Source organism: Dasypus novemcinctus, chromosome 13 (genome assembly GCF_030445035.2).
Source record: "Dasypus novemcinctus isolate mDasNov1 chromosome 13, mDasNov1.1.hap2, whole genome shotgun sequence".
NCBI lineage: Eukaryota > Metazoa > Chordata > Mammalia > Cingulata > Dasypodidae > Dasypus > Dasypus novemcinctus.
The window spans coordinates 37,525,308-37,550,264 of NC_080685.1; the positions used below are offsets into that span (position 1 = coordinate 37,525,308).

A 24,957-nucleotide genomic window follows, 5' to 3' on the forward strand; every position below is an offset into this window, starting at 1 on the left:
CTAGAATGTGGGCCTCCTTCCACTCTATATTTCTCCTATACTCCTCCCTTTAGTTTCTATCTCTTCTAGCATGGCTTTCATCTTGAACCATGGTGGATTTAGATTTCTGCCTACATCAGTCATCTACCAAAGTCATTTTCTCTGCTAATTACATGAACCAGATTTCCAAATCCTTGTGGCCTAACATTGGTCTGATCAACAGATTAAGAATTCACTTTGCTTTGCATCTCTCTACCAAAGCAGACCAAACTCATATAATTTCTTTCATCTTTGCCCTTCCCTTTTCCTTTGAAAAACTTGCAAATGTTCCTTTATCATTACAGAACTAAGGAACTGAATAACAAACTTCATTCAGTTCAAGAGAGTAAATGATTTTTCTCAATGCTAGATAACTGCAGAGCTAGCTAGTATTAGGTAGATCCTGTCACCAAGTCTTATACTGCCTTCCCCAGTAGAAATCTATCATCTCCCAACCTTAATTCTCTTGAAGTTTATAAAAGTAACCAGTTTATCCTTTCCCCAAACCTAAAACATTTCTATCATTAACTAATTGTATAATTCTTTCACTTTCCAGGTAACTTTTTCTATTCTTAGCTCTCTAAAAATAAAACTTCTAATATTAAATAATCAACCTGAGGTTTTATTCCCTAAATTTATATTTTACTTGTATACTGTTAAATTAGGGCCATCCATTACCAAAACAGGTATTGATATACAAGATTTGTTATAATAATTTTTCAGACTGATACAATAAAACAATCTAGATACTGTCAACAAGGTAGTGGTTAAATAACCTGTGGTACAATAACGCCTTGATATATATGTTGTTAAAAACGAGGCAGGCTTTATGGTCTGACACAGAAAAATCTCTAAAATGCTGTAACATGGAAAAAGCAAACTGCAGAAATATAATTATTCCACTTATGGATGAAAGTATAAATGTACACATTTAGATCCTAAGAAAATGGTTATGAAAGGTGTTCAAAATTGTTAACAATGGTTACCAATAGCAGGAAAATTATGGAGTGGTACATGACAGATTACATTTTGTCCACATATTTTAGTATTTGAATCTCTTAAACAAGAATATATTTGTGTATTAGAGAGCAATAAAAATGAAAAAAGGAAATTAAAGTAATTGTAATAGTAGTTACAATTTAATAATTTCCAGCCATGGTGCCAATACTGTGGTAGGGACATCACAGTTACCCATAAACCTGAGAGAAAGAGGTACTATTGCCCACTGTAATGACGAGATTCAACAAGGTTCAATGACTTGCCCAAGACCACATAACTATCAGTGCCTAAGGTGAGACCTGACCTATTAGGATCCAAATAAGATGCTATGTTCTTGCTATAATATTACACAACTGAAAGCACATATATTTTTTCCATGAGTTGCAAATTCCTGTAAAATAGAACTGTGATAGGATTCAGATCTACGATAGCTACCTACCAATCAATATTTCTGTTTAAGATTTATTATTTAACTCTCTGCATGTTCCTATATGTAACAGAACTAAAATTACACATGATCATATCTCTAAGCTGCTTTGTAGAGTAATAAAAAATTGCATCATATGATTTTTGTGGATAAGCTGAGTGACACCCAAATGAATGGAGAGTGAAAGGTCATCAAGTAATTAAAGCCCTCATTGTAATATAACTGAATCTTGTTTCAGAAATGGAGACAGACTGAATAGTATTTCCCTGCTAAGAAATAACCACAAGCAAGTAAGGAATTCCCCTAAACCATAATTTGCCTCTTACAGGCTCAAGTGGACTATCCTGATGGACCAGAGTTGAACACTGCCTGGACACACGATATCTTTAAGGCCTAGGATCCAGTTATTTTAAAGACACTACTGCTATACTTACGAAGCTGGCCGGTCTTGTCTAAGGTCAATGGTGAAGACAACTGCATCTTCACCTGCAGATAGGAACGTACAGGGAGAGTCTGGCTCTAGGGCCAACTGAAAGAAAAAAGAGAAAAGATAAGATTCCCAAAGTTTAGAAGTTTAGAATTAAAGGTCATTTTGGCCATTCCCTTTACCTTTAGGAAGGGTCACATGAGAAAAGTCTAGCTGATTTAGAAAAATCCCCGAAAAGGAGATAATTCAAGCCCATTCTATCTGGTCCTGTGTGAATTATTCACAGATTTTTACTCTATAAAAGGCAAAAGGACAGGTCTATGTGCTATTTCAATTAAGTCCCTGAGGGATTTTAATAGAAATACCAAAGGAAGACAGAAGATATTAAGGTTCATTTTCAAATAAAATCAATTCCACACCCTCATTCCAGGAGATAAATGATGTCCAATTTCATTCCCTACATCTTAGTTCTATAAACTGTTACCTAGTGGGTTAGGGGTGGGTTTAAGAGACAAAGATATAGGTAATTTTCACACTTCCTGAGCCATCTGTCCTGGAAAGTTCACTATTATTCTAAACGATGCTCCAAGTCCACCTACGTACTTGCTTAGAGTTTGTAATAACACTGTATCTCCTCTGAGACTAAGCAGTTCTTAGTTCCTCAATAGACTGAAGTGATGAATGCACAACTATGTGATTATACCAATACCAGTGATTGAACACTTTGGATGGATTGTATGCTTTATTTATATGTACCGATAAAATTGATTTACTCATAGACGCCACTATGAGTAAATGACCTATTATTTCCAATTCTAAATAAGGCTTCCAGAAACAGTGCTATTTGTGAGCTGAGAGTTAGAAGCAATAAAGTTGGGACTCACATATGAGGAACCAACCACTAGCACCTTAGAACTATTATGACGTTCTAAAAACAAGCAGAGTAAAATTAAGACGTTTGAAAGGCATGGGAGGGAAGCGCACTTGGCCCAATGAATAGGACGTCTGCCTACCACATGGGAGGTCTGCGGTTCAAACCACGGGCCTCCTTGACCCGTGTGGAGCTGGCCCATGTGCAGCGCTGATGCGCCCAAGGAGTGCCCTGCCATGCAGGGGTGTCCCTTGTGTAGGGGAGCCCCACGTGCAAGGAGTACGCCCCGTAAGGAGAGCCGCCCAGTGCGAAAGAAAGTGCAGCCTGCCCAAGAATGGCACCACACACATGGAGAGCTGACAAAGCAAGATGATGTAACAATAACAAAAAGAAACACAGATTTCTGGTGCCGCTGATAAGGATAGAAGCGGTCACAGAACAGGCAGCAAATGGACACAGAGCACAGACAACTGGGGGGGGTGCGAGAGTGAGAGAAATAAATACATCTTAAAAAAGAAAGGCATGGGAGAACCCAAGGATCTCCAAACCAATGGCTCAGTTTAGGGGCCAGGTATAATCAATTGAATGCTGCATGTGTACATGCTTTAGGGATCTCTCAAATGTTTGCCTTCCAAGTTTAGGGTGGTTGCTTTGCTCCCTTCTTACCTACAAAACATAGAACTGAATTAGGTGAAGCAGGTAATCAGCTCCACCTTGTTCAACAAACAACAGCTGGATACATAGCAAGGCCTTAGCTGAGATCCACAGAGAATCTGCACATTTTTTTTTAGGAGGTACTGGGGATTGAACCCAGGGCCTCATACATGGGAAGCAGGTACTCAACCACTGAGCTACATCCCCTCTCCAATGCGTTGTTTTTTTCCATTTATTTGTTTTTAGAAGGTACCAGGCATAGAACCCGGAACCTCGTACATTGGAAACAGGTACTCCATCACTTGAACTACATCTGCTCCCCAGATTGCACAAAATTTTGTACAAGCACTTACTTACCTTGTGGGAGGCTCCCTTGTGTTGGGCCACACGCTTGGTATTCTTGCAGCACTGTGTGGCAGATAGTTCTGCTACCCGCACCTGCCCATCACGGGCACACATGGCCAGGGTAGAATCACCACTGTTAGGAAGGAACTTGGCCTGGGGTGGTAAGAATGAAACAACGGGCACACAAAAGAAATTGAAAAGGAGAATTTGAAAGATAAAAATGTGAAAAACGACCCCAACTCATGCTCTTTTCTTGCCTGGCAACAGGGAATTTAGCTTTCCTGCTCTCATATAGTCAGCTAACGAGTTAACGAGAGGAAGAGAAAAAACTTCCTGAGGAAAGACAGCATTTCAGTTGCTCTTGAATACACAGTAAGTGCTCAAGTTCAAGTGAACCAGGACTGTGTACCTAGTAGGGGAAAAAAAATTAAGGAACAAAGGAGGAAAATCTATCTTGATTTAGGAAATAAACATAAATTTGCTAAAAAGAAAAAGGAAACTAGGATGTTGGGGAAGAGGAGAGACCATGTTTAGGGATAAATGACTATTACCAACTAAATGTTTCAAGCATGGTGGATGGAGCTGATGAGCAAAATCTTCAAGGAATAGTAACAAATACTAATATTTATCAAATGTTTATTAAATACCAGGCACTATGCTGTCTAATCTCTCGTTACTTAATCCTCATAACCTGATGTGTTATTAGCCCCATTTTACAGACAAATGAACTATAAGATAGAGACTAAGGCTTGCCCAAGATTTCACAGCTAGTAAGTAGAAGAACCTGAATTTGAACCCAGGCAATCTGGCTCAAAAGCTTTGCTCTTATACTAGAATGCTTCCTACACCAAGGCATATTTAAAACTTTCCTGATGAGTATTTGGAACTCATCCTGCCTACAATGAAGCTTCCAATGGTCTATAAGTTCAAGGGATAAAAAGGTTGCTATGGGACTTACAGTGTGTTTAACAACTCTAAGTCATTCTGGGAACTGAGGGAGGGCCAGGAGTTGTGATGTCTAATTCCTACCACAACTACCAGCTCCAACTCCAGGAAATAGCTCAGATTTGTCTCACCCATGTCTGAGGACTCTCAGGTGCTATTCTGCTCTCTTGCCTCACCTGGAAGACATTGCTTTTGTGGCCACTCTCAAAGTCCAATACTGGCTGCCGCCGCACCCAATCCCACACCACCACCTTCAGATCATCGCTGCCACTGGCCAGCCAGGTGCCACGCTGGTTAAAGTGCAGGGTATTGACACAACCGGTATGGCCCTCAAGCCCATGCTGCAGACGGAAACGCTGCACAAAGACTCTTGCCCCACATGCCTCATATACAAAGCGGGCACTTGAGCCTAGCTCCCGCTCCCGAAGAGCAAGAAGAGCTTGCCAGCGAGGTCGAGGCAAGGCTGATGTCTCTGAGGACACCCAGTCCTCTAGGGCCCGCTCATCATCTGATGAGTCCTGTTGTTCACGGTTGGCCCGCTTGCGCTGTACACGGCGCCGAGGCTGTTCCTCCTCCTCCTCTTCTCCTTCATCTTCTTCCTCTGACCGGTCATGGACTCGGTTTTCATCATTGATGGAGTAATGGCCAGTGTCTTCCATGCTGTCAGAGTCCTTGTCTTCACCTGAGCTCTCTGTGTCTGTCCCTCGACTTTCTGTGCTGGTACGATTTGGGCCACCATCATCCCCAGTCAAGCTCAGGCTTAGGTCTGAGGCTTCCACTTCAATGCCTGAGGATGTCTCTCTTCCCTCCTCTGCTCCAGACATCTCCTCTGGACTGCTGGATAGGCTTCCTGCATGTTAGTGAGGAACAGGTAGGTGAGGGGAAAAATAAGGAAATAAATAATGATCAGAAAGATTTCCCCCTTTCAGTCTAAGAAAGCACATGTCAAAAGGCCCAGGGAAGCGGACATGGCTCAACTGATAGAGCATCCGTCTACCATATGGAGGGGCCAGAGTTCAATACCCAGGGCCTCCTGACCTGTGTGGTAAGCTGGCCCATGCACAGCGCTGCCGTGCACAAGGAGTGCCATGTCATGCAGGGGTGCCCCCGCATAGGGATGCCCCACGTACAAGGTGTGCACCCCTCAAGGACAGCCACCCCACATGTAAAAAAGTACAGCCTGTCAAGGAGTGATGCCGCACACATGGACATGACGCAACAAAAAAAGAGACGCAGATTCCCAGTGCCACCTGATAATGCAAGTGGACGCAGAAGAACATAGCGAATGGACAGAGAGAGCAGACAATGGGGAAGAAGGGGAGAGAAATAAATAAAATAAATCTTTAAAAAAAAAAAAGGCCCATTAACCCCCTTTGGTCAAAGGGTTTTCATTACACATGCTTATAAGAGAATCTTCTGAGGGGGAAACTTCTAAAGGACAGAAATTGAAAAGATAAAGATCAAAGCCACACACAAAGGTACTTCAAAGCAAGAGAAGAATTGTATGACAACCTAAGATGATAGCCAGTGCTCAAGAAGGAAGGAACACTGGCAGACGCTACTAAAGTTTTATCTGCTGCGACTAGATTAGGCTCTGTTCTGTTGGATGGGAATCTGTATTTCAGACAAATAAATTAAACTGAATATAAGGAAAAAGAACAGCCAATTCCAACAAGAGGTGGCTTAATCATTTTACTAGAAAAAAATGGGCCATAACTGATTAAAATCACCCTGACTTCAAGAAAGCACTACTACTACTCTCTTTCTACAGCTTAAGTTTCTTCATCCCAAGTCCCATTTATGAAACTCATCATGGGATAAAATCCATTGGGAATCCAGAAGGAAGTAGACAAAATAAGTGGGAATTGTGATCACCTGAGTGTATTGTCCTCACCTTTCACTGGTAAGCATATCCTTGACTTATTTCCATAAATTTAAAGAGTTTAATACTGTTTTTAGTTATAGGAACTCTTTATTGAGACAAAAGTTTATCAGGAAGCCTAAGTAAAACTGAAAAAAGCAGGACTACTACAGTGGTGCCTGAGAAGAAAAGTTCACTACATTCTACGACTTCCATGTTGGGAGTTACAAAATAACTGGGTTAGTTTGGGCAATCTAATGCCCTACAATCAGATACTGTACTCTATCTAACAATAGCCAAATAATATTCTCCAATGGGCAGTGGGCAATGTTCTACAGCCTAAACATGAGGTCTAGACAAAAATGACAAAAACCTAAGGTCAAGGTGTGAGGAAAGGAGGGGAATGGGAATGGAAGTTTTAAACACTGCTCATGGCCTCTTTTCCTCAAATGACTACAAATTTTGTCCTTTTACCATAAGTAAAAGACTACAAATTTTGTCCTTTTACCGTAAGTAAAAGTTGTTAGGAAAGGCAGACTAGCTGTATGTGACTCTGGTGTGATCTATTTGACTCTTAATACCACACTCATGTCTCAGGATCCAGAGTTGGAATACCTTACTACCCAATTATCTGGATTAGAGCAGTTAATTTCTGAAAATCTTTGAAGGAATGTACTTCTTTTTCAATGAACTCTTATATAACCCCTCAACAAAACAAAACAAAACAAAAAACCCACACAAATTCTTTGGTTCAAGTAGTGTCAGAAGGTTGGGAGACACATAGTTTAGACACCCCTTTTCAAAAAGTACCTAAGAGCACAATGTGAAAACGACTGGACTACTTTCTCCAGAAGTTGGCTCAGAGTTGAAGCCCTGCTAACAACCCAGGTAGCAGCTGTACTCTATCAGAATCTTGATATTGTGCTTTCAAACCTGCCTTAGCCTCAATGATTTAACACTTAGTAGAACGGGCAAGGAAGGAAGGAAAAGAGGGGAGGGAGGGGAGAAAGAGAAAGAAAGAGAGAGAAGAAAAAGAGGCTCGGTTCCAGTTGGGATGAATTCTAACTTCATCTCATATTTAATATCTCTATCAGACTAAGATCTAAGATGGAAAGGGACATCTCAGTATAACTTGGGAGCCACACCTTTCCAACAGTTCCCTTGTTCCCACCATTAATTGATCTTACTTTTCTCTTTTACTAACAGCATCTCCTAGGTTGGCCCATTCTGTCCACTTTACAGTCTTTCAGAATTCCTAACCACTTGACTTGTTAGATGCACAATTCTCTTATTAATCTTCTAAAAACAATCAGATTAAAGTTGAAGGAGCAAAAGTACCACACAGTCCAAGGTGTTTCCTGTGTAACTTCCTATACTCAAATCAACACAGGAAGGGTTCACTCTTAGGAAAGATTTCCTTCCCTCCACTAAACTCCAAGTCTATACTTTATCTTTGGTGAGGCGGAATATCTCTGTTGATAGCAAAAATAGCTTGGCCATAATTTTGACCCTTACCATTAGCTAAGTCTGTTTTGCCATCTGCACTGCTCCCTTTGTTGGACATCTTGAATGGTGCTTGTTGTAGCCAGCCTAGATTTGGCAGAGGAAGAAAATGAAATAGTTAGGAAACAATTAACCCTGGGAAAGATAGTAAGAGGGACAGGGAGAATTAGCAATGTTACTTTCATAAAAATGAATTTTTTCTGTACCTGACGGGGCTTCTCAGCTGCACCCCAGTTGTATGTCTGTGTATGTGTTAATAAAGGGACATATCTTTGGGGGTCAATCACCATCTCCTTACCTTACTCACCGAGTAACTGGCAATGATTTCTGATGTGAAAGGAATGGAAATAAAACCTGTAACAGCAGGCATATATCAAATGAGCAGAGGGCCTCCACTCAATACAAAAAGCTAGCTTTGGCATTGCCCACCAGGCTCCAAGAATCACCTGTTATAAATATGAGCCGTATGCCACAAATTCTGCAAAACACTTGTCTTCACAACATGAAGAGGTGGGTCAGATTTTGAATATCATTTTACACACAAATCAACAGGATAAGAGCTTGAGCTTTATGTTTCACTCAGATGCCTAGCTTCAAAATTATTAAAGGTATGATATTTATTTATGATTATAAGATACTGGAATTAGAACTCAAGAGCACATACCCTTAAGAAAGAACCTAAGCATTGTTTTTTGTTTGTTTTTCCCCCCTTTTTAGGATTAACAGTCAGTTACCAAGTAAAAGCTGGGAAAGAAAAGGGCAAACTTCCATTAAACCACTTCAACCCATTTCATAAAATGGCAAACATTGTTTTACCTAATTCAACTGACTTTCACCAGATTTGTCTTTTGGACTAAAACCTTGCTAGGAGTCAAGGTACCTAGCTTTTGCCTTTTATGCCAGTCACCATTTTCTCAAGGTCTCACTCCTACCTCCAATAAATTCCAAAGAGCAAAGAATAACATTATTCAGAGCAGAATTTTGTTAAGCCCTTTCACTGCCTTGAACAAAAGGCAATGGTAAAAGACAAAGTACGATTATGACCCCAGTCCTTGTACTCAGGCATACTGGCCTCTAATCTTTCAACAGCCTTTTCATTTCCCACAACAATTCTCGCCAAATCAGCCCCATCTTTATCCTTACCCTCGATTCTGCCTCTACAGAATTCCAAGCTTCGTAAAAAGTGTCCTCTGCTGCGAGACAGCTGCCCAAAAATTGCTCATAGTAGGCCAGGGTGGGGGAGCAGAGATACTGCAAGAATAGGGCTGAAGTTGAATTTGAGGGGAAGACACTTGGAGGCATGAAGATGCAAGACAATGCCAACAGAAAACAGATTTGTGTAGCTACATGACAAAAACAGTGAGGAGCTATTTACAGCAGGCTGTTCCCCCCTCTTCCATGCATAAGAATATTTTTTACAGCACAGTTTACACAGCCCTTGTTTGGTCCTCTCAATAGTCCTTGCTTGTATTTTTTAGCATATAAACATCTTCTCTCCCACCTAGAGTTTAAATTAACTACATTAATTGCAAAAGTCTCTCGAAGTGCTGAAACCCACTGTACTACTTTGTTAGGATTAAAAACTTAAGTCATGGAGAGCCGGTGTAGGTCAGTGGTTGAGCACCAGCTTCCCACATACAAGGTCCCCGGTTCGCTCTCTGGCCCCAGCACCTCAACAAGACACCACCACCAAAAAAGAAATAAACAAAAACTTAAGCCATAAGCAGACCAGTATACATGGTCAATTGAGAAAAAGATGTTTTCTTACCTCCATAATAAAAAATGTCTACCACACCATATTTTTCACCCCATTATTCTTCACTCCCAAGAATGAAAAAGCAGCTCCAAAGAACTTTTCTCAAGACAGATTCTCACCACTTTCTATAGAAGCCCAGACTGCCTGAACTTTAGACTCTTAAGGTTCAAGAGAACATATTTGCTTTCCCAGACTCCATGTCTACATACTTGCATGTATGTATGCACATAAGAACACACATGCAGTCAATCCACATTAAATATTAAGCATAATTTCCCTAGTAAAAAAGAAATAGATTTCAATATTTTTTCTATATACAACTGGAGCATTTTACATAGCCCTTGGAGTACATACAATCCCACTTTGGGGGCCACTTCTCTAGAAAATCAAGAAATGACGGCATTAATAAAATATAACTATGTTGAGGATTAGCTGTTATTCTAACAAGACAATATACATTTCAACCAAAATGAAGAACCTTAAAACCATCTTAACTCTAGGGCAGAAATTATAGTAAGTGCTCAAATTAAAGCAGGCCAGGATACTGTAATTGTGCCTTAGCTCTCAAGCACAGTGACCAGTCTACAATCTCTTTCACCACCAAAAAATACAATCTCTGCTTAAAGGCAGAGGTTAGGGACCATACTTGATCAATGCAATCCATTACCAACAATATCCATTGTTTTTACCTTGATCAATTTTCATGTAAAATCCAGTCCAGAGCCAACCAAGCTGAGCTTGGAAGAGCTGTTAAGTTCACTGCTCCAGGTAGCTGTGAGAGTTTAATTAGATTAGTCTATTGCTGCTTGAACTCTAAAAATAACCATAACCCCTGCCAAACTGAAGGTTAAAGAGTAAACTTCTGGGGGGTGGGGAAAAAAGACCCAAGTGTCATTTTAATTTCAACCTAAGAAATTCCAGTGGCTTAGATTTTTCTTAATAAAAGTATTATTAATAAGAATAAGGCCTTAAATTCTTAACCAATTACAAGAAAAAGCATTAGCTAAAAACCAAGCAGAGAAGTTAATATACTGGATAAGATTACTCTCTGTGAAAAAGGAACCAAACTCTTCCTTAAAATCACTGGGACTGCCTTCTTTTCCTGATATTGACAAAAGATCTGTACAAGGAACTGTGTATACTAGAACAGATGACATTTAAATGCAAAAAACAAAATATAACTCTACCGAATCTTGACCTACAAACTCATGCAAAAATATAAACCCTAAACTCAAGGAAAAAATTAATAAACTAGGCTTAGCAAAATTAAAACATTTCCTTTTGAAAGATACTTAAGAAAATGAAAACACAAGCTATAGACTGAAGAAAATATTTGCAAAAGACTTATGTCATACACCCACTAGAATAGCTACTATTAAAAAATATATATTACAAGTGCTGGAAAGGAGAAACACTGTTGGTGGGAACGTAAAATGGTGCAGCCACTGTGGAAGGCAGCAACTGTGGGAGACAGTTTGTCAGGTTCTTCAGAAAGTTAAATATAGAATTACCATACGTCCTGGCAATCCCACTTCTAGGTATATACCCAAAAGAATTGCAAGCACGGACTTGAACAGATATTTGCACAGTGATGTTCAGAGTGCCATTATTCACAATTGCCAAAAGACAGAAGCAACCTAAGTGGTCCAACAACTGATAAAAAGATAAGTAAAATGTGATACATACAAACAATGGAATATTATTCAGCTGTAAAAAGGAATGAAGTTCTGATACATGTGACAACATGGATGAATCTTGAAGATATCATGTTGAGTGAAATATACCAGACACAAAAGGTCAAATATTCTATGTTTCACTAATATGAAATAATTGGAATAAGCAACTCGAAGTCAGATACTAGAATACAGGATACCAAGGGCTGGGGTGAAGGTAGCATATGGGGAGTTAATGCATAAACTATACAGAGTTTCTATTTGAGTTGATAGAAAAATTCTAGTAATGGATGGTGGTATTGGTAGCACAACACTGTGAATGTAACTAACAGCACCGAATTGTATGTTTGAATGTGGTTAAAAGGGGAACTTTTAGATTGTATATATGTTACCAAAATAAAAATTAAAAACAAAACAGGGAAACAGATGTGGCTCAACCAACTGGGGTCCTATCTACCATATAGGAGATCCAGGGTTCAATGCCCAGGGCCTCCTGGTGAGGCCAAGCTGGCCCACACAGAGTGCGGGCCCACGCTGAGAGCCGGGCAACACTGAGAGCTGGTGCAGCAAGATGACACAACAAGAGACACAGAAGAGAGAAAATAAGATGTAGCAGAACTGGGATTTGAGGTGGCACAAGAGAGTAACTGCCTCTCTCCCACTCTGGAAGGTCTCAGGATCAGTTCGCAGTACTGCCTAATGAGAATACAAGGAGACACAGAAGAACACACAGTGAATGGTCACAGGGAGCAGACAACGGGGGGAACAGGGCAGAGGGGGGAATGAATAAAATAAACCTTTGGAAAAACAACAAAACAAAACATAGGACTGTACAATACTAACACTGGACCCGAAAGTAAACCACAGACTACAGTTAATAGTACAATTATAAAAATGTTCTTTTGTCAGTTTTAACAAATGCACCACATTGATGCAAGGTTTTAACAACAGAGTAGTACATAGGAACTCTATAGTTTCTACATTGATTTTTCTGTAAATCCACAATTTCTCTAATTACAAACAAAAACCACATGTGTAAAGGACCATAACCAGAATACATTTTTTTAAAAAAAGGTCTCATAATTAAATTGTAAAGAAGAAAACCACCAAATTTAAAAACTGGGCAAAAACTTTGAACACAAATATCACCAGATGTGTGTAGGTGGCAAGTAAGTACTTGAAAAGATGCTCGACATTATTAGTCACTAAAGAAATGCAAATTAAAATCACAGTGAGAGGGAGCAGATATGGCTCAAGTAGTTGACTACCTGCCTCCCACAAGGAAAAGTCCTGGGTTTGGTTCCTAGGAAAAAAAAAAAACAAGCAAAACAAATGAAAAACAAAAAACAAAAAAACAACTCAGCGAAGCCCAGGTGGCTCAGTGGTTGAGTGCCAGCTTCCCAAATACGAGGTCCTGGGTTTTCTTCCACCCCCCCATCTCAAAAAAAAAAATCACTACACACTTATTAGGATAGTTAAAAGAAAAATAATGAAAGCTTACTTTATCGAATGTTAATGAGAATGTAGAGAAAGAGCAACAAGCACCCTCATAAGGAATGCAAAATGGTACAGTCACTTTGGAATACAGTTTAGCAGTTTCTTATCAAGTTAAACATACACTTGCCATATAAAACTGCAATCCTGCTCTAGGTATTTACCCAAGAGAAACGACAATACTCAATAAAACTGACCTAAAAAAAGAGAAAGGGACAACTGGGGAGGGGGGAGGGGGAGAAATTATGTAAAGTGTGAGAAAGTATGTAAAGTGTTAAATGACAGGTAAAACCCAAACATGAAAAATATTAAATTCTCAAGATTGTTATGTTATCATTAATAGAAGGTGACTATGTGGTCAATATGTCACAGCAAATGAAAGCAAAGTAGCATGTCTTCTTGCCTGAAAATAATAAGAGTGCTGGAAGGATTTTTGCTGTAACCAAAGCTATCTGTATGATTTATCAGCAATCACATTAAGGGGAAAATGACTCCTAAACACATAAAGTCTCCAATCCTATTGTCATGGTGATTAACTAAGAATATCATGAGCTTAAAGAAGATCAAAGTTCTAGCAGTTGTACTATTAATTTGTATTGTTATTCTTATTTTTAAAAATTTCTCCCAAGTTCATTTTAACTTTGGAGTCTATGAAAACCGGTCTGATAATTTCACCCTACCTCAGTCCTGACAGAAACATCATCTAAATAATATTACTGTCCTTGACCCCTTTACTAAAACCCTGAACTCACTCTCAGTCAGCCCCCATGACTTGCATAATACCAGCATCCTCTCAGTCCAGGAGGCTGCTTGGCAAGCTTCACTCTGCTACTCAAGTGCCCAGCTCTCCTATATAAATGCCCATACTTAAATGAGACAAGGTTTTAGAATTTCCTCTGAACTGAAAGATGATGGTAGAAAATACTTCATTAGTAAGACTTATTTGAGAGCCACACAGTCTCTGGGAGTCTCTCTTGGGAAGACAGATGTCCTGTAACACACATAACTGAACAGCTGTTCAGGGCTGATCTCCATCCGAAGTATAAATTTGCTTCTCAGTTTTAGGTCCCACAGTCCATCTGGAATCAACCAGTCCTACTTTCATTACTTCCAATTTCTGTTTTCATGCTGAAATGGCTCACTTACCCATAGTATAGAAAACATGTTTATGGAGGGCAGGCCCTTAATTCTGGGCCTTTCTTTATTAAGTACTTATAGGGATTAATTATACCATACTGTCTCCTCTGGTAGCTGAATGTTTCTGGATCAAGAAAATTATTTATAACCCTATTATCTAAGATTTCATAGCACAGGGCAACCCAGTTGCACAGTGGCTCTATGCCTCCCATTTTTATCCAAATTATAGGCCTGTGGCACCACCCAGTGGCCCATCAGCACACAGACATGCTAGTATATGTTAGTAACAGGCATTTGTATTTGTCACTCCTGACAAATACAAATGACACAGTCATGATCCCTTTTGTAGTTAATAATAATAAAAATGAGTAAACAAATTAACTGTGTGCAAGAGATTTAAGTATTAGTAAAGATAAATAGACTAGTTCAACAGAGGAAAAGACTATTTAGTTTCAGGGAGCAGGAAGAGTAAGATTTCAATAGGTAGAGATAAGAAAGGAGAAGATTCCAGCAGGCACAGAATAGAAAAAACATGGAAGCTGAGAAACCAGTTACATTAAAAAAATATGTGCATAATGTGGTTTGGCAAGATGGTAGGTTAAGTAGCTAAGAAGTAGAGGGTTGGCAATTGTGTGTGCATGACAGAGAGAGAAAAGTGTTGTGTATGTGTGCCTGTGCACAGGCTTTAGGGCTTTGAAAGGCAAAATCAGGCACATACATTAGAATCATAAAGTTTGTAAAGAGAAAAAAGGCATCAGATTATTTTGTCAAGAATAGTAAGACCGACTGAAATGAACAGGAAAGGAAGGATAAATAATTTCAAAAGCTAGTATCATTGCCCAGATAAGAAGTAATGAGTGCCTGTCGTAAGATGATGGCAGAAGGAATTGAAAGAAAGGGAACAATATGAGAAATACATTGTGTAAAGGTAGAATTGAGAGTATTTTCAGCTGTAGAAGTTCAAAGAGTCAAAACAATAAGCTTGAGTCTGGATGCCTCAAAGAAATTGAATGCCATAATTGAGAAACTGGCTTGTGGGGGAAGAGAATGAATTTGGTTTTGAATATGTGTAAAACTCAAGTTGGCATGTTGGGAAGGTAGTAGGAAACCAAAGTAGTTCTGAAACTAGAGAAATAAATTAGGGCCAGAGATAGAGACTTGTGAATTATCTGTGCAGAGAAGCTTCAAACTCAAATACCTTGAAATTACACCTCAACTCAAAAAAACAAACAAAAATTAAATATCTAAGAAAGCCCTGAGAGAAAAGCAAGTCCAAGGAAATAATCTTAGGGAAGCAAAAGAAAAGGGGAAGGAGAGAATAGAGAAATGGTAGGGAAAGTAAAAGAATAAGAGAGTTAAATGCCTTAGAAGTCGAGAGATAAGGTTTCCAATGCTATAAAGAAATACAGAAAGACGTATACTGTGAAAAGGCTGTTAAGAGCCAGAACAGCTTTTACCTCGGGTACCTGAGGGATTTGAATGGGGTTGCTGATTTTCTCCATATCCAAGGATTATACAACACTATGACTCAGTTATCTCTTCAATTTAGTTAAGTTCATAAAAAGTAATTCTTTAAAAACTCCTTAGCCATCTTCCATTTGTAACAAAGGTTCTGCCACAATGCAAGATATTGGTGAAGGGTAATACATGGAGGTCCTGTATGTTATACATGGCTGTTCTGTAAGCTCACAACTTTTCTTAAAAAAAAAAAAAAGGCCTCCAGGAGGCATCTTCAGTAGTTACAACAGGCGGGTGGGGAGTGGGGGGTAGACACAGATGGACAGACTCAGTCTACCAATTAATTAAAACCTGAGACCCAGCCTATACAATTCTGAGTATTTACATTTCTTATCATTGGTACAGAGTTTTTATAAGAAATATTTAATTCTACCTTTCAGCTCATTTGTTTCACTGATTGGCAACGAAGAGTCCCTATTCCAAAGACAGATGGTATAATAACAGAAAGGGCTCTGGTGTCAGAAAGACTTGGATTTGAATTCTACTGCTACCACCTACTTTCAGTGTTTCTTTTTTTGTAACATAGGATAGTATCACTACCTTGAAGAGGTGGTTTAGAGCATTAAAAACAACATACGCGAAGACACTGTTTATAATGGTAGACATTCAGATAATTTATATTATCTTTCTAGCTTCTCATCTGATTCCAGACTATATTTCCAACAGAAGGCTGAGCATCTTCACCACTCAGCTAAGATCCTCCAGAAACTGTATACACTACAGAACTGTTTCAAGTCCGTGGAATCTGCTTATCTACTCTCACTAGCCTTTTAAAGACTTCCAAGAAATCTTTTCTTTAGAACATGTTCATATTCTATAAACTGAGGTAAACCATTTACCCAAGAGCATAAAATTTAAGTCTCCCTTTAAGTTCCTCTCCTTCTTGAAGGTTCAGAGGATACCCAAGATGGAAGACTGCAAAGCAATTACCACAGATAATGAAGATGAGAAAGTTCACCATCGGCCAAACTGAACAAGCAACATCATTCGTCCCTTGAATCAATGCCTTATCTCTCTGTCAGTAATACCAAATGCCCTGTATTTACAGTGCATTGACTTTAATTCTGACAGAATTTCAGAGCATGTTAGGAATGCACCCTAGCCCTTAAGTGCTGACCTCTCTAGCAGCAGTTAAGGAACTTTTTAAAAGTCAAGCTATGTATCTTAATGTAATGATTCTAAAATCATTTTCATTGTGCTTCAACCATGAAATGCTTTACTTTTATATCAACAACCCAGTACCCATTACCAGTTTTTGCCATTCACATTTCAAATTTTTCTCAAAATAGTTGGTAAGGACCCCAGAGAAATTAAAGAGTGATGCTCCAAATGTACAACTTAAAATAAAATGATAAAACAATAAAAAAAAGAGAAGCTCTTTTTCCATTACATTAGAGGACAAGATGTAATGCTGGGTTCTAAGTAAGGTTAACAAAATAGACCTGATAATGTAGCAATGAGTAAAGTATACCAGAGGAATGCTACCCCTTGGTTACATGAGAGGGAAATCCTATAATAGCTTTCCAGATGGCTAAAAAAACTCAGGAAGAACAGAGACAGGACATGTGAGACAAGCATATACGCTTCACATTAGAACTTGCCAGACCTCCTTAAGCCTCAGAGAATAAAAGCAAATAATCTCTCAGATACAATGATAAAAATTTTATAATGACCCAACCCATGAGACGTAACACATTTCATTAATAAGATGCCATCTTAGTCATATTAATCACTCCCCAAATCCTACTGACCATAACACATCCCTGAGGAAAGTAAATACTCGAAAAATTGGGCTTCTGGCCCAAAAACTACATCCTGTAGAAAAAGAGAAAAAAGACCACTATAAAGAAGTAACCAAGTCATAAAATTCATCACACACTAATTCTTGAAGAGTTTTCAAGGACTTCCTTCTCACTCCAAAAGAATTACTGAATCAGTAAAGAAGAGCTCCCTTTCTGACAAATTTTAACAGTAATGAAGTTTATGGGGTAAATTCATGAAAATAAATGATGAAAATGTTTCAATATTATAGTAATGCTAATCTAATACTCACTGACTCACTTGGCTCTGAAAAAAAGTTAGGCATAGTCACTATCCCCATGCCTGTTACTGGGACAAATATGGTTCAATTCACTCAGTTACCTGGGTTCCAAACAGATGATGGTAAAAAGCAAGACTATCTTGGTTGACTGATAATCTACTAAAAAAAAAGCTAATGCCACCTCAGATTTAAAAATTAACTCCAACACCAATGTCATGCAATAAAAACCTGTTTGGCCACCTGTTTCTCTTTTATAATCTGGACATTTCTTAAAATTGCTTAGAATAGTTTTTCTATAGTAGAAATAATCTAGTAATAAATCCATATAGTAAAAGCATACAGTAAAAGTCACTTAATGACTTAAAAGTCTATAATACACCTGAGGTGTACATCTATAGAATGTCTTCTAGAGTCCTTTGCTTTTAAAAGGTCAGTATTGTTCTAAACTGGCAACAAAAGGATTGCTTGTTTTTAGCTCTCTGCAGACAAGCTTCTGAAACACTAGTCAACACTAAGGATCTTGGTGCTGAGAATGATTCTTTCACATCTAAGAGACTGCTATATATAAAGCCCTGCCAAGTTGGTGGTGAAAACTAAAAAGTCACAAGCATATCTAGTCCCTCACTCTAGCCATGGCAGGAAATACTTCCTAGTAAGATGCCACCAATTCTTTTTCAGAAAAATGAGTATTTCACCACTGTGGGCCACAGACCAGGACTGATTCACTGAATACACAGATATCACTTGGAAAATAAAATGTTAAAGCCTTCCTGAAGGGGGGGCCCCTTACCTATGCATAAGATAAATACATTTCTTTCAACGTTATTTCCTTTTCTCCTCTTGAACAGAGATCTACAGATCTCAAGGTTAAAACCACAAATGATACAAATGCAGTCTGCCACCCCCCCCACCCCAAGAGTCTTCACCTTTTAAATGAGAATTTAGATCCCAGCTGGTGATAATAAAGTTGATCACACCTAAGTCAATCACTAGCTTGAATGAATAAAGTTGCTTTTATCACAATGCTACCCATACTTTCTTAATTCTCCTGTGCCCCTGCCACCCCCAAAAAGATGTAAAAAAGCCAACAAAAGGTTAAAAGCTTTTCATTTGTGCTGTTTTATTATTAAGATGGTCCACCTGTGAAGAAGAAGGAAAAAAAAAACCTCTGTAATCATATCTTCCTAGGCCTCCTTAACTTCAAAAAGAAATGAAAACATTTTCATGATCTAGTTCTTTGATAATTTCTTGATAAGGACCGCTGCAGATCTCAACAGCTTGGAAAAAATGTATTTCCTCTATGGCAAAAAAAAAAAAAAATATATATATATATATATATATAAGGGGTAGCTGGAATAAAGGTGGTGAACAGCATTACAGCAGGAAGGGAAGGAATTACAATACTGCGAATTCTGATCAGGTGTGCTAATGGAGAGGCCAAAACAATGAACAAAGGACAATGTTGATATTTAGTTTAAGAATGCACTTTAGAGATATACATACACTGACATCTCATATTCCCTCTGTCTGTCCTCTGGTCAGGAGCCCCCATCACACTGATTGGAATCATGCTGAGAAGACAACCCTAGGTAGGCACCTACAAAGCAAACATCTAAGCTGACCAATTAAAAATGAATTGTAAAGATTAACCAGAAAAATGTCTTCTAAAGCAAAAGGCAAAGAAGTATAAACTGGGGTATAACTTATTCAACCATTTACACTTTTCTGATACACACACACCCTTAATAATCTTATTTCAGAACATAATGAGCATTTTCTAATTGGGACACTTCGTGGAATAAAACTTACCGGTGTCACTCTCAACTTTTCTTATTACAAATAATAAAGATATTAGAACCAACCATAAAGATATTAGAATCAACCATGCCTAAGTTACAGAGCCATTTGGCTATTCTCCATATCCCATGAACTTCAACCATAGCACTGTTCTCTGCCACCAGAAACCTAAGAACTTCATAAAAATTACACTTGCAAAAAACTCTAAAGTACTGCAAGTGTGTTCAGACTTCCTTTTTGGCACTGACCTAGACTGCTGAGTACCTGGGATGATTCCTCTGCTGACCAAGGATTCTTCATACCAGCTACAAATGGGCAGCCATTATTATTATTATTATTTTTACAAAAAATTTACCACCACCTATGTCCTGAAAAGTTGGAATTCTGCAGTGGACTGGACTCAAGACACCATTTAAAGGCAGCATACTCATTATTCCCAGCTTTTAGTCAAAAGCAGCTAAATGTTCTCTAAATGGCATGGCATGACAATCCAAAGCCCTGAGATGGGAAGACTTAATTTGACAAAAGGACTGAAAAGAACTCAAGCAAACTAAATCCCAGTTTTTAACAATGTAAGAAACATGATCCACACAAAGGCAAAGCACAAGGCAAATGAAGAAAGAGGGGGCGTTGGTAGGGGGGGAGAGTAGAGAGAGATTCACTTCTAAGCTTTGTGAAGATATACAGCAATAGTTTAGGACAAAAAGTCAAGACGCCCACAGTCAATTAAACTTGTAAAAGTAATTTAATCAGAGCTGGAACACAGCCAAGAACAATACCCTAACCCTTTGGGAAAGTGGTAGAAATTTTATGACTACGGTGGTCAGCACTTGAGCATCAGGACAGGGTCTGTCTTGAACTCAGGAATTAAAATCTTTCAACTCCTACTCACCTTTCCTCCTTTATCACTGAAGTAAGGTCAGGCAGAGCTCCTGAGAAAAATAGGTCTGTAGATTCACTGAAGGACTGAGAAAAGTTAAGGTGGCAAAGATGTCTCGTCTATGAAACATAATTTTAAAAATTATGCATGCATTTTAGCATTTTTCAGACCTCCTCACAACTATTTAAAATGAGAATAATTTATCTAATTCTGACTACTGAGCAAATAAACCACACACATGGTTACAGAAATAAAATGAAACAAGCCGGGGATTAGAGACCAGGCAAGTAATCTCACAATTCCACCAAAACAGAAGTGTCATTTAAAAGGAAAATATGAATCTGTTCAATGCTAAACCATAACCAACCAACCTCTCAAAAAGAAGCCACAGAGCTGGGGGGAGGGGGGGGGAAGTCCCGGAGCAAATGTGATAGCGCTAGTGCCGGTTTGTTTACAGACTCGAGCAACAATCATGAGTCAGAAATTCAAGCCACCAGATGCTTTCCAACAGGGACCAAATGGAACCGTTCTACGGTGTCCTTAAAGATTTGGGGTTAAAGAAGTTAAACTAAAAGAATTCTATTACAAAGGGTACGAGACCAAAAGGCAACAACTGACTCCAGGGCTCTTGGACCTCGGCCTTCCGTACAAGGTGCTGGGCCCAAGAACTTGGGGTGGGGGAGGGGGACACATTACGCCGCGGCCTTGAGGTGATGGGGAGACGCAGGGCAACCCCGTCCCCCAATGTAAAGGGGGAAAAAAAGAGTACACAAGTGGGTCAACCGAAGAAACAAGATAATACGTCCCTGTGTACAGATGTGCTGGCTTTTGGGGGCAACCCCAGAGCTAACCTGAGAAAAGGGCAGCCAGTCCTTCCGGTGGTGACTCGGGCCACGGGAAAGAGAAGACCCGAGCCCTGGGAGCTTTGGAAAAGGGTGAGGGCCATCCTAAGGAGGGACAGACCAGGAAGGGGGGAGGGGGGGCGGGCAGGCCGAGCCGGAACGAAACACGGACCGGGTAGGTCAAAGGGGGGGGGGGGGGGTGTCCGGCTGGGGCAGTTACAAGGAGGGCAGCCAGCGAGGCTCAGCAGCCTGCTTCCCGTCTCGGGTCATCCTTCTGCCAGCAGCTCCTCCGACTGCTCCAGGCCCATCCGCCCCAACCACTGCCGCCACCACCGCCGCCGCCATCTTACACTGGCCAGCAGCCGCCACCACCACCGCCTCCGCTGTCTGCGCTTGCGCGTGCGCCGCCACGCTTTCCGGCTCTGTTTACGACGATGGGCTCGAAGAGACTGAGGGAAGAGTGGTCGAGCGAGCTCAAGGCTCCTAGAAGGACGTACAAGGGGCGGGGCTTAGGGCCAACGGAAAACAGAGCAAGGGGGCGCGTGCGCATTAGAAAGGAGGCGAAATTGTAGTTGTTTTTATGGTGTTTCTGGAGGGCTCGCTTCCCTCGGGATACTCAAGCCAAAATCAAGTTAGGGGATTCCCCTGAGTTGTGATGAAAACAAACGTTTCCAACAGGTTGGCTTGTTGGGCTACTTCCTGGGCGACCTCCATTCTTGCCCAATTTTGAACATTGGAAAATGCAAGGTTGCTTCCGGAAACACCGCTTACTTTGAGATTTGTTGTGTATTTAAAGTCTTTCCTAAACCACAGAGGCCTGCTTCCGCCCAAGAGCCTCCGTTTACCCGTTTTTAAAGGGTCTCAGAAGCTTGAGGTGCAGCAAGGCTGAAAATTCAAGAGCCTTTTTCTCCGGAGTGGGGTTGTGTGTTGAAAGTTCCCAAGAGTGGGCCGGGTGATGTCGGGTAACTGTACACTCTACTTCTAACACCTAACAGCATACAAAGGATCCTTGACATTGAGGACACTCCCAACTGCCAGCCTAGGAGATATTTTGATCAGAAAATAGGAGTGCAAAAACGGACCTCTTCTCACCTCCTCTACCACTATCAACTTATGCCAAGCCATTCCATATCATTTAGACTACTGCAGGAGATGCCCAACTGGTTTGTTTACTTCCATTATTGCCCTACCACAATTAAACATACGGTGGCCAGAGTGACCTTTTAAAATATAACTCAGATCATACCATTTCCTTTTTCAAAACTGCCAATAGCTTCCCTTCACACAATAAAAATAAAAATCATTAAGAATAGCCTTCAGGACTCTACATGATCTGGTGCCTGCCTATTTATGATTTCATTTCTTCCCATGCTGCCTAGCTTACTCTAGCTTCACTGGCCTTGGCACTGTTACTCCAAGCAAAGTATGCTCCAGCTTTTGCCCTTGTCCTTCTTGGAATTTACCTACCAAATCTTTACTAGACATGTGCTCTTTGCATGTAATCATGCCTCTACTCAAATGATACTTCCTCAGAGAAATGGCTCCCAACTAAAATGGTATTCCACAGCACCATCTTCTATCCCTTTACATTGCAGTTTATCCTGTTTTCACAATCTATAATTATATATTTATAACGTAATTTACGCCACTAGAATATAAGATCTGTGAGGGCAGGGACTATCTTTTTCATCTTTGTAACCCCAACAATTAGAATGGGGCCAAATCACAGAATAACTAATGCCCTGCCATTCTACTCATTCTTTCATTCATCCAGCCAACTATTAAATGCCTACTACAAGCCAGACTCTGTTTGCCCTATTCTAGATGCTGGGGCTGTAGAAGTGAATAAAACAAACCAAGAATCCTGCATTCATGTTATTTATTAGTGCAGGGCTTGAGGGCTCTGGGGGAGGAGAGGGACACACACATATAATATTGTTATGAAGAGTACTGTAAAGGAAAATAAAGCAGAATAAAAGTGAGTTACCAGGGTGGGTGTGCTCTTTTACAGAGGGGGTTCAGGTGACATTTGAATAAAGACCTGAAGTGTGAGTGAGCCTTATGTGTATGTGTGTGTATACATATATACATACAAATATATATATAGAGAGAGAAGGAATGAGGGAACAATCCAGGCAGAAAGAACAGCAAGTGTGCTTGATATATTAAAATAGCCAAGAAGCCAGTGTGGCAAAATAACCGGTAGGAAATGAGCTTGGATAAACAAGAAGGGAGCTAGATCACCTTAGGACTTACAGACTAAGGTAAGGACTTTGAATTTCATCCTAAGAGTGCTATAACCCATGGAGGGTTTTGAGTAAAAGAGTGGCATGATGTCATTGAAAAGGTTCACTCTGGTTGTTCTTTGAGAACTGCCTGCAGGAGGGCAAAACAGAAGCCGAAAAACCTAAGAAGACTAGAGGGCTGCAATGGAAGTAGTTGAATTCAGGATGTTCTTTGAAAAGAGAATAGAGATTTGCTAACAGAATGAATACAGGATGCAATAATAAAGAGAACAGCCAAGGATGAAACTGATTTTATGACCTGGGCAACTGGATAGTGATACCATTTACTAAAATAAAATACCTGAGGAGCATGAGCAGGGCTGTTTTTTTGTTTTTTTTTGGGGGGGGGGGGGATTATAAAGTTCTATTTTAAATATATTAAGTTGGAGATATTAGATTTCAAGTGGAGCTGCTGAATAAATCTAGAGCTCACTGAATAAGGAACAGCTGAAAACAAACATCAGGGAATTATCAAGATTAAATTGTATAGCCATAGGTGTGGGGAAAGCTAGCTCAATTAATGTGTAAGAAAAGACAAACCATCTAAAGACTGAGCCCTCTAATCATGAGGCACTCCAACTAATAGAGGTCAGAAGAGGAATATCCAGCAAAATATATTAAAAAGGAGCAGCCAGCAAATAGGAAGAAAACAACAGTGAGGGGTCTTATAAACCAAAATTTTAAAAGTGTTTCAAGGTCCCCAGAAACTTATTTCTGCTTAAGAGTCAGGTTGACTTTACAACTGGGTTTGGAAACATAGTTACTGAAGACCTGACAACAGTGCTTTTAGTGCAGATATGGGGATAAAAGTCTCCCACTCTGCAATCTAGTTTCTGTGCTTATTAGTTTGTAACACAATTCTAATACCACCAATCAGTGAACGCTTTTGTCTTATTTGGGCTTTTCTATTGCATTTGAGGTTGTGATGATCATTCACATGATGAGCTTCTAGAAGCTCAATCCTACTGGTTTTCATTGCACTATATTCCGTGGTTCTATTTATTTATATATTTTTACCATTTATTTCATGAGTTCCTCTTCCTCTTCGTTCTACATGTTTTGTGTTTTTTTTCACAGTTTAAACTACCATGAAGTCCTCATTTCCAAGGCAGAGTTCTTCAAGCTTCAGACTCACATTATGTGATGGCCAATGGCACTTTAACATTCCAAACCTCACCTATGCTCTATGCTCTGCCAACCCCAAATTGTTCCTACTCTCATATTCTCTTCATTGGCATTACTATCCACCTAGTTCAGGTTAGATTTCTCAGAAACAAAGCCCCAGAAAAAGATTCCTGTTCAAGTGATTTGGGAAAGTGCTTTAAGAAAAACCTGTAATGATGCGAGGGAAGCAAGGTAAGATGGGAAACAGCAAGGGAAAGATATGAGTTCAGTTGATAAATTGAGCTTCTACTGGGAACTCTGGAATATAAATGCCACCACATTTGTATCACCTTGAGGCAAGTGTTGGGGGAAGGGGTTTC

General features: G+C 39.7%; 1 protein-coding gene and 1 non-coding gene across 40 annotated transcripts in view; both read right to left on the minus strand.

The window, feature by feature from the left end:
- DCAF8 (DDB1 and CUL4 associated factor 8) overlaps positions 1–21,710 on the minus strand; it is a 45,146-nt gene extending 23,436 nt beyond the window's left edge. For 2 of the 39 annotated variants that reach the window (XR_011645451.1, XM_071207519.1), the window contains exons 1-7: positions 21,198–21,545; positions 20,359–20,465; positions 9,194–9,301; positions 8,063–8,137; positions 4,863–5,536; positions 3,754–3,894; positions 1,879–1,973 (exon numbers count right to left, since the gene is read on the minus strand). Coding sequence is in view for 33 of the 39 variants with exons in the window: in XM_071207519.1 (XP_071063620.1) it covers positions 1,879–1,973; positions 3,754–3,894; positions 4,863–5,536; positions 8,063–8,111 (959 nt within the window). In the remaining 6 variants the exon portion in view is untranslated. Of the gene's footprint in view, positions 1–1,878; positions 1,974–3,753; positions 3,895–4,862; positions 5,537–8,062; positions 8,138–9,193; positions 9,302–10,495; positions 10,634–19,172; positions 19,267–20,358; positions 20,466–20,941 lie in introns of those variants that run through there. The other 37 variants (XM_071207517.1, XM_058309954.2, XM_071207518.1 and 34 more) reach the window with 36 other exon arrangements.
- TRNAG-CCC (transfer RNA glycine (anticodon CCC)) lies at positions 3,532–3,603 on the minus strand. The gene has a single exon. It is a non-coding gene; the product is annotated as a tRNA-Gly (tRNA).
- Positions 21,711–24,957: the final 3,247 nt, after the last annotated feature.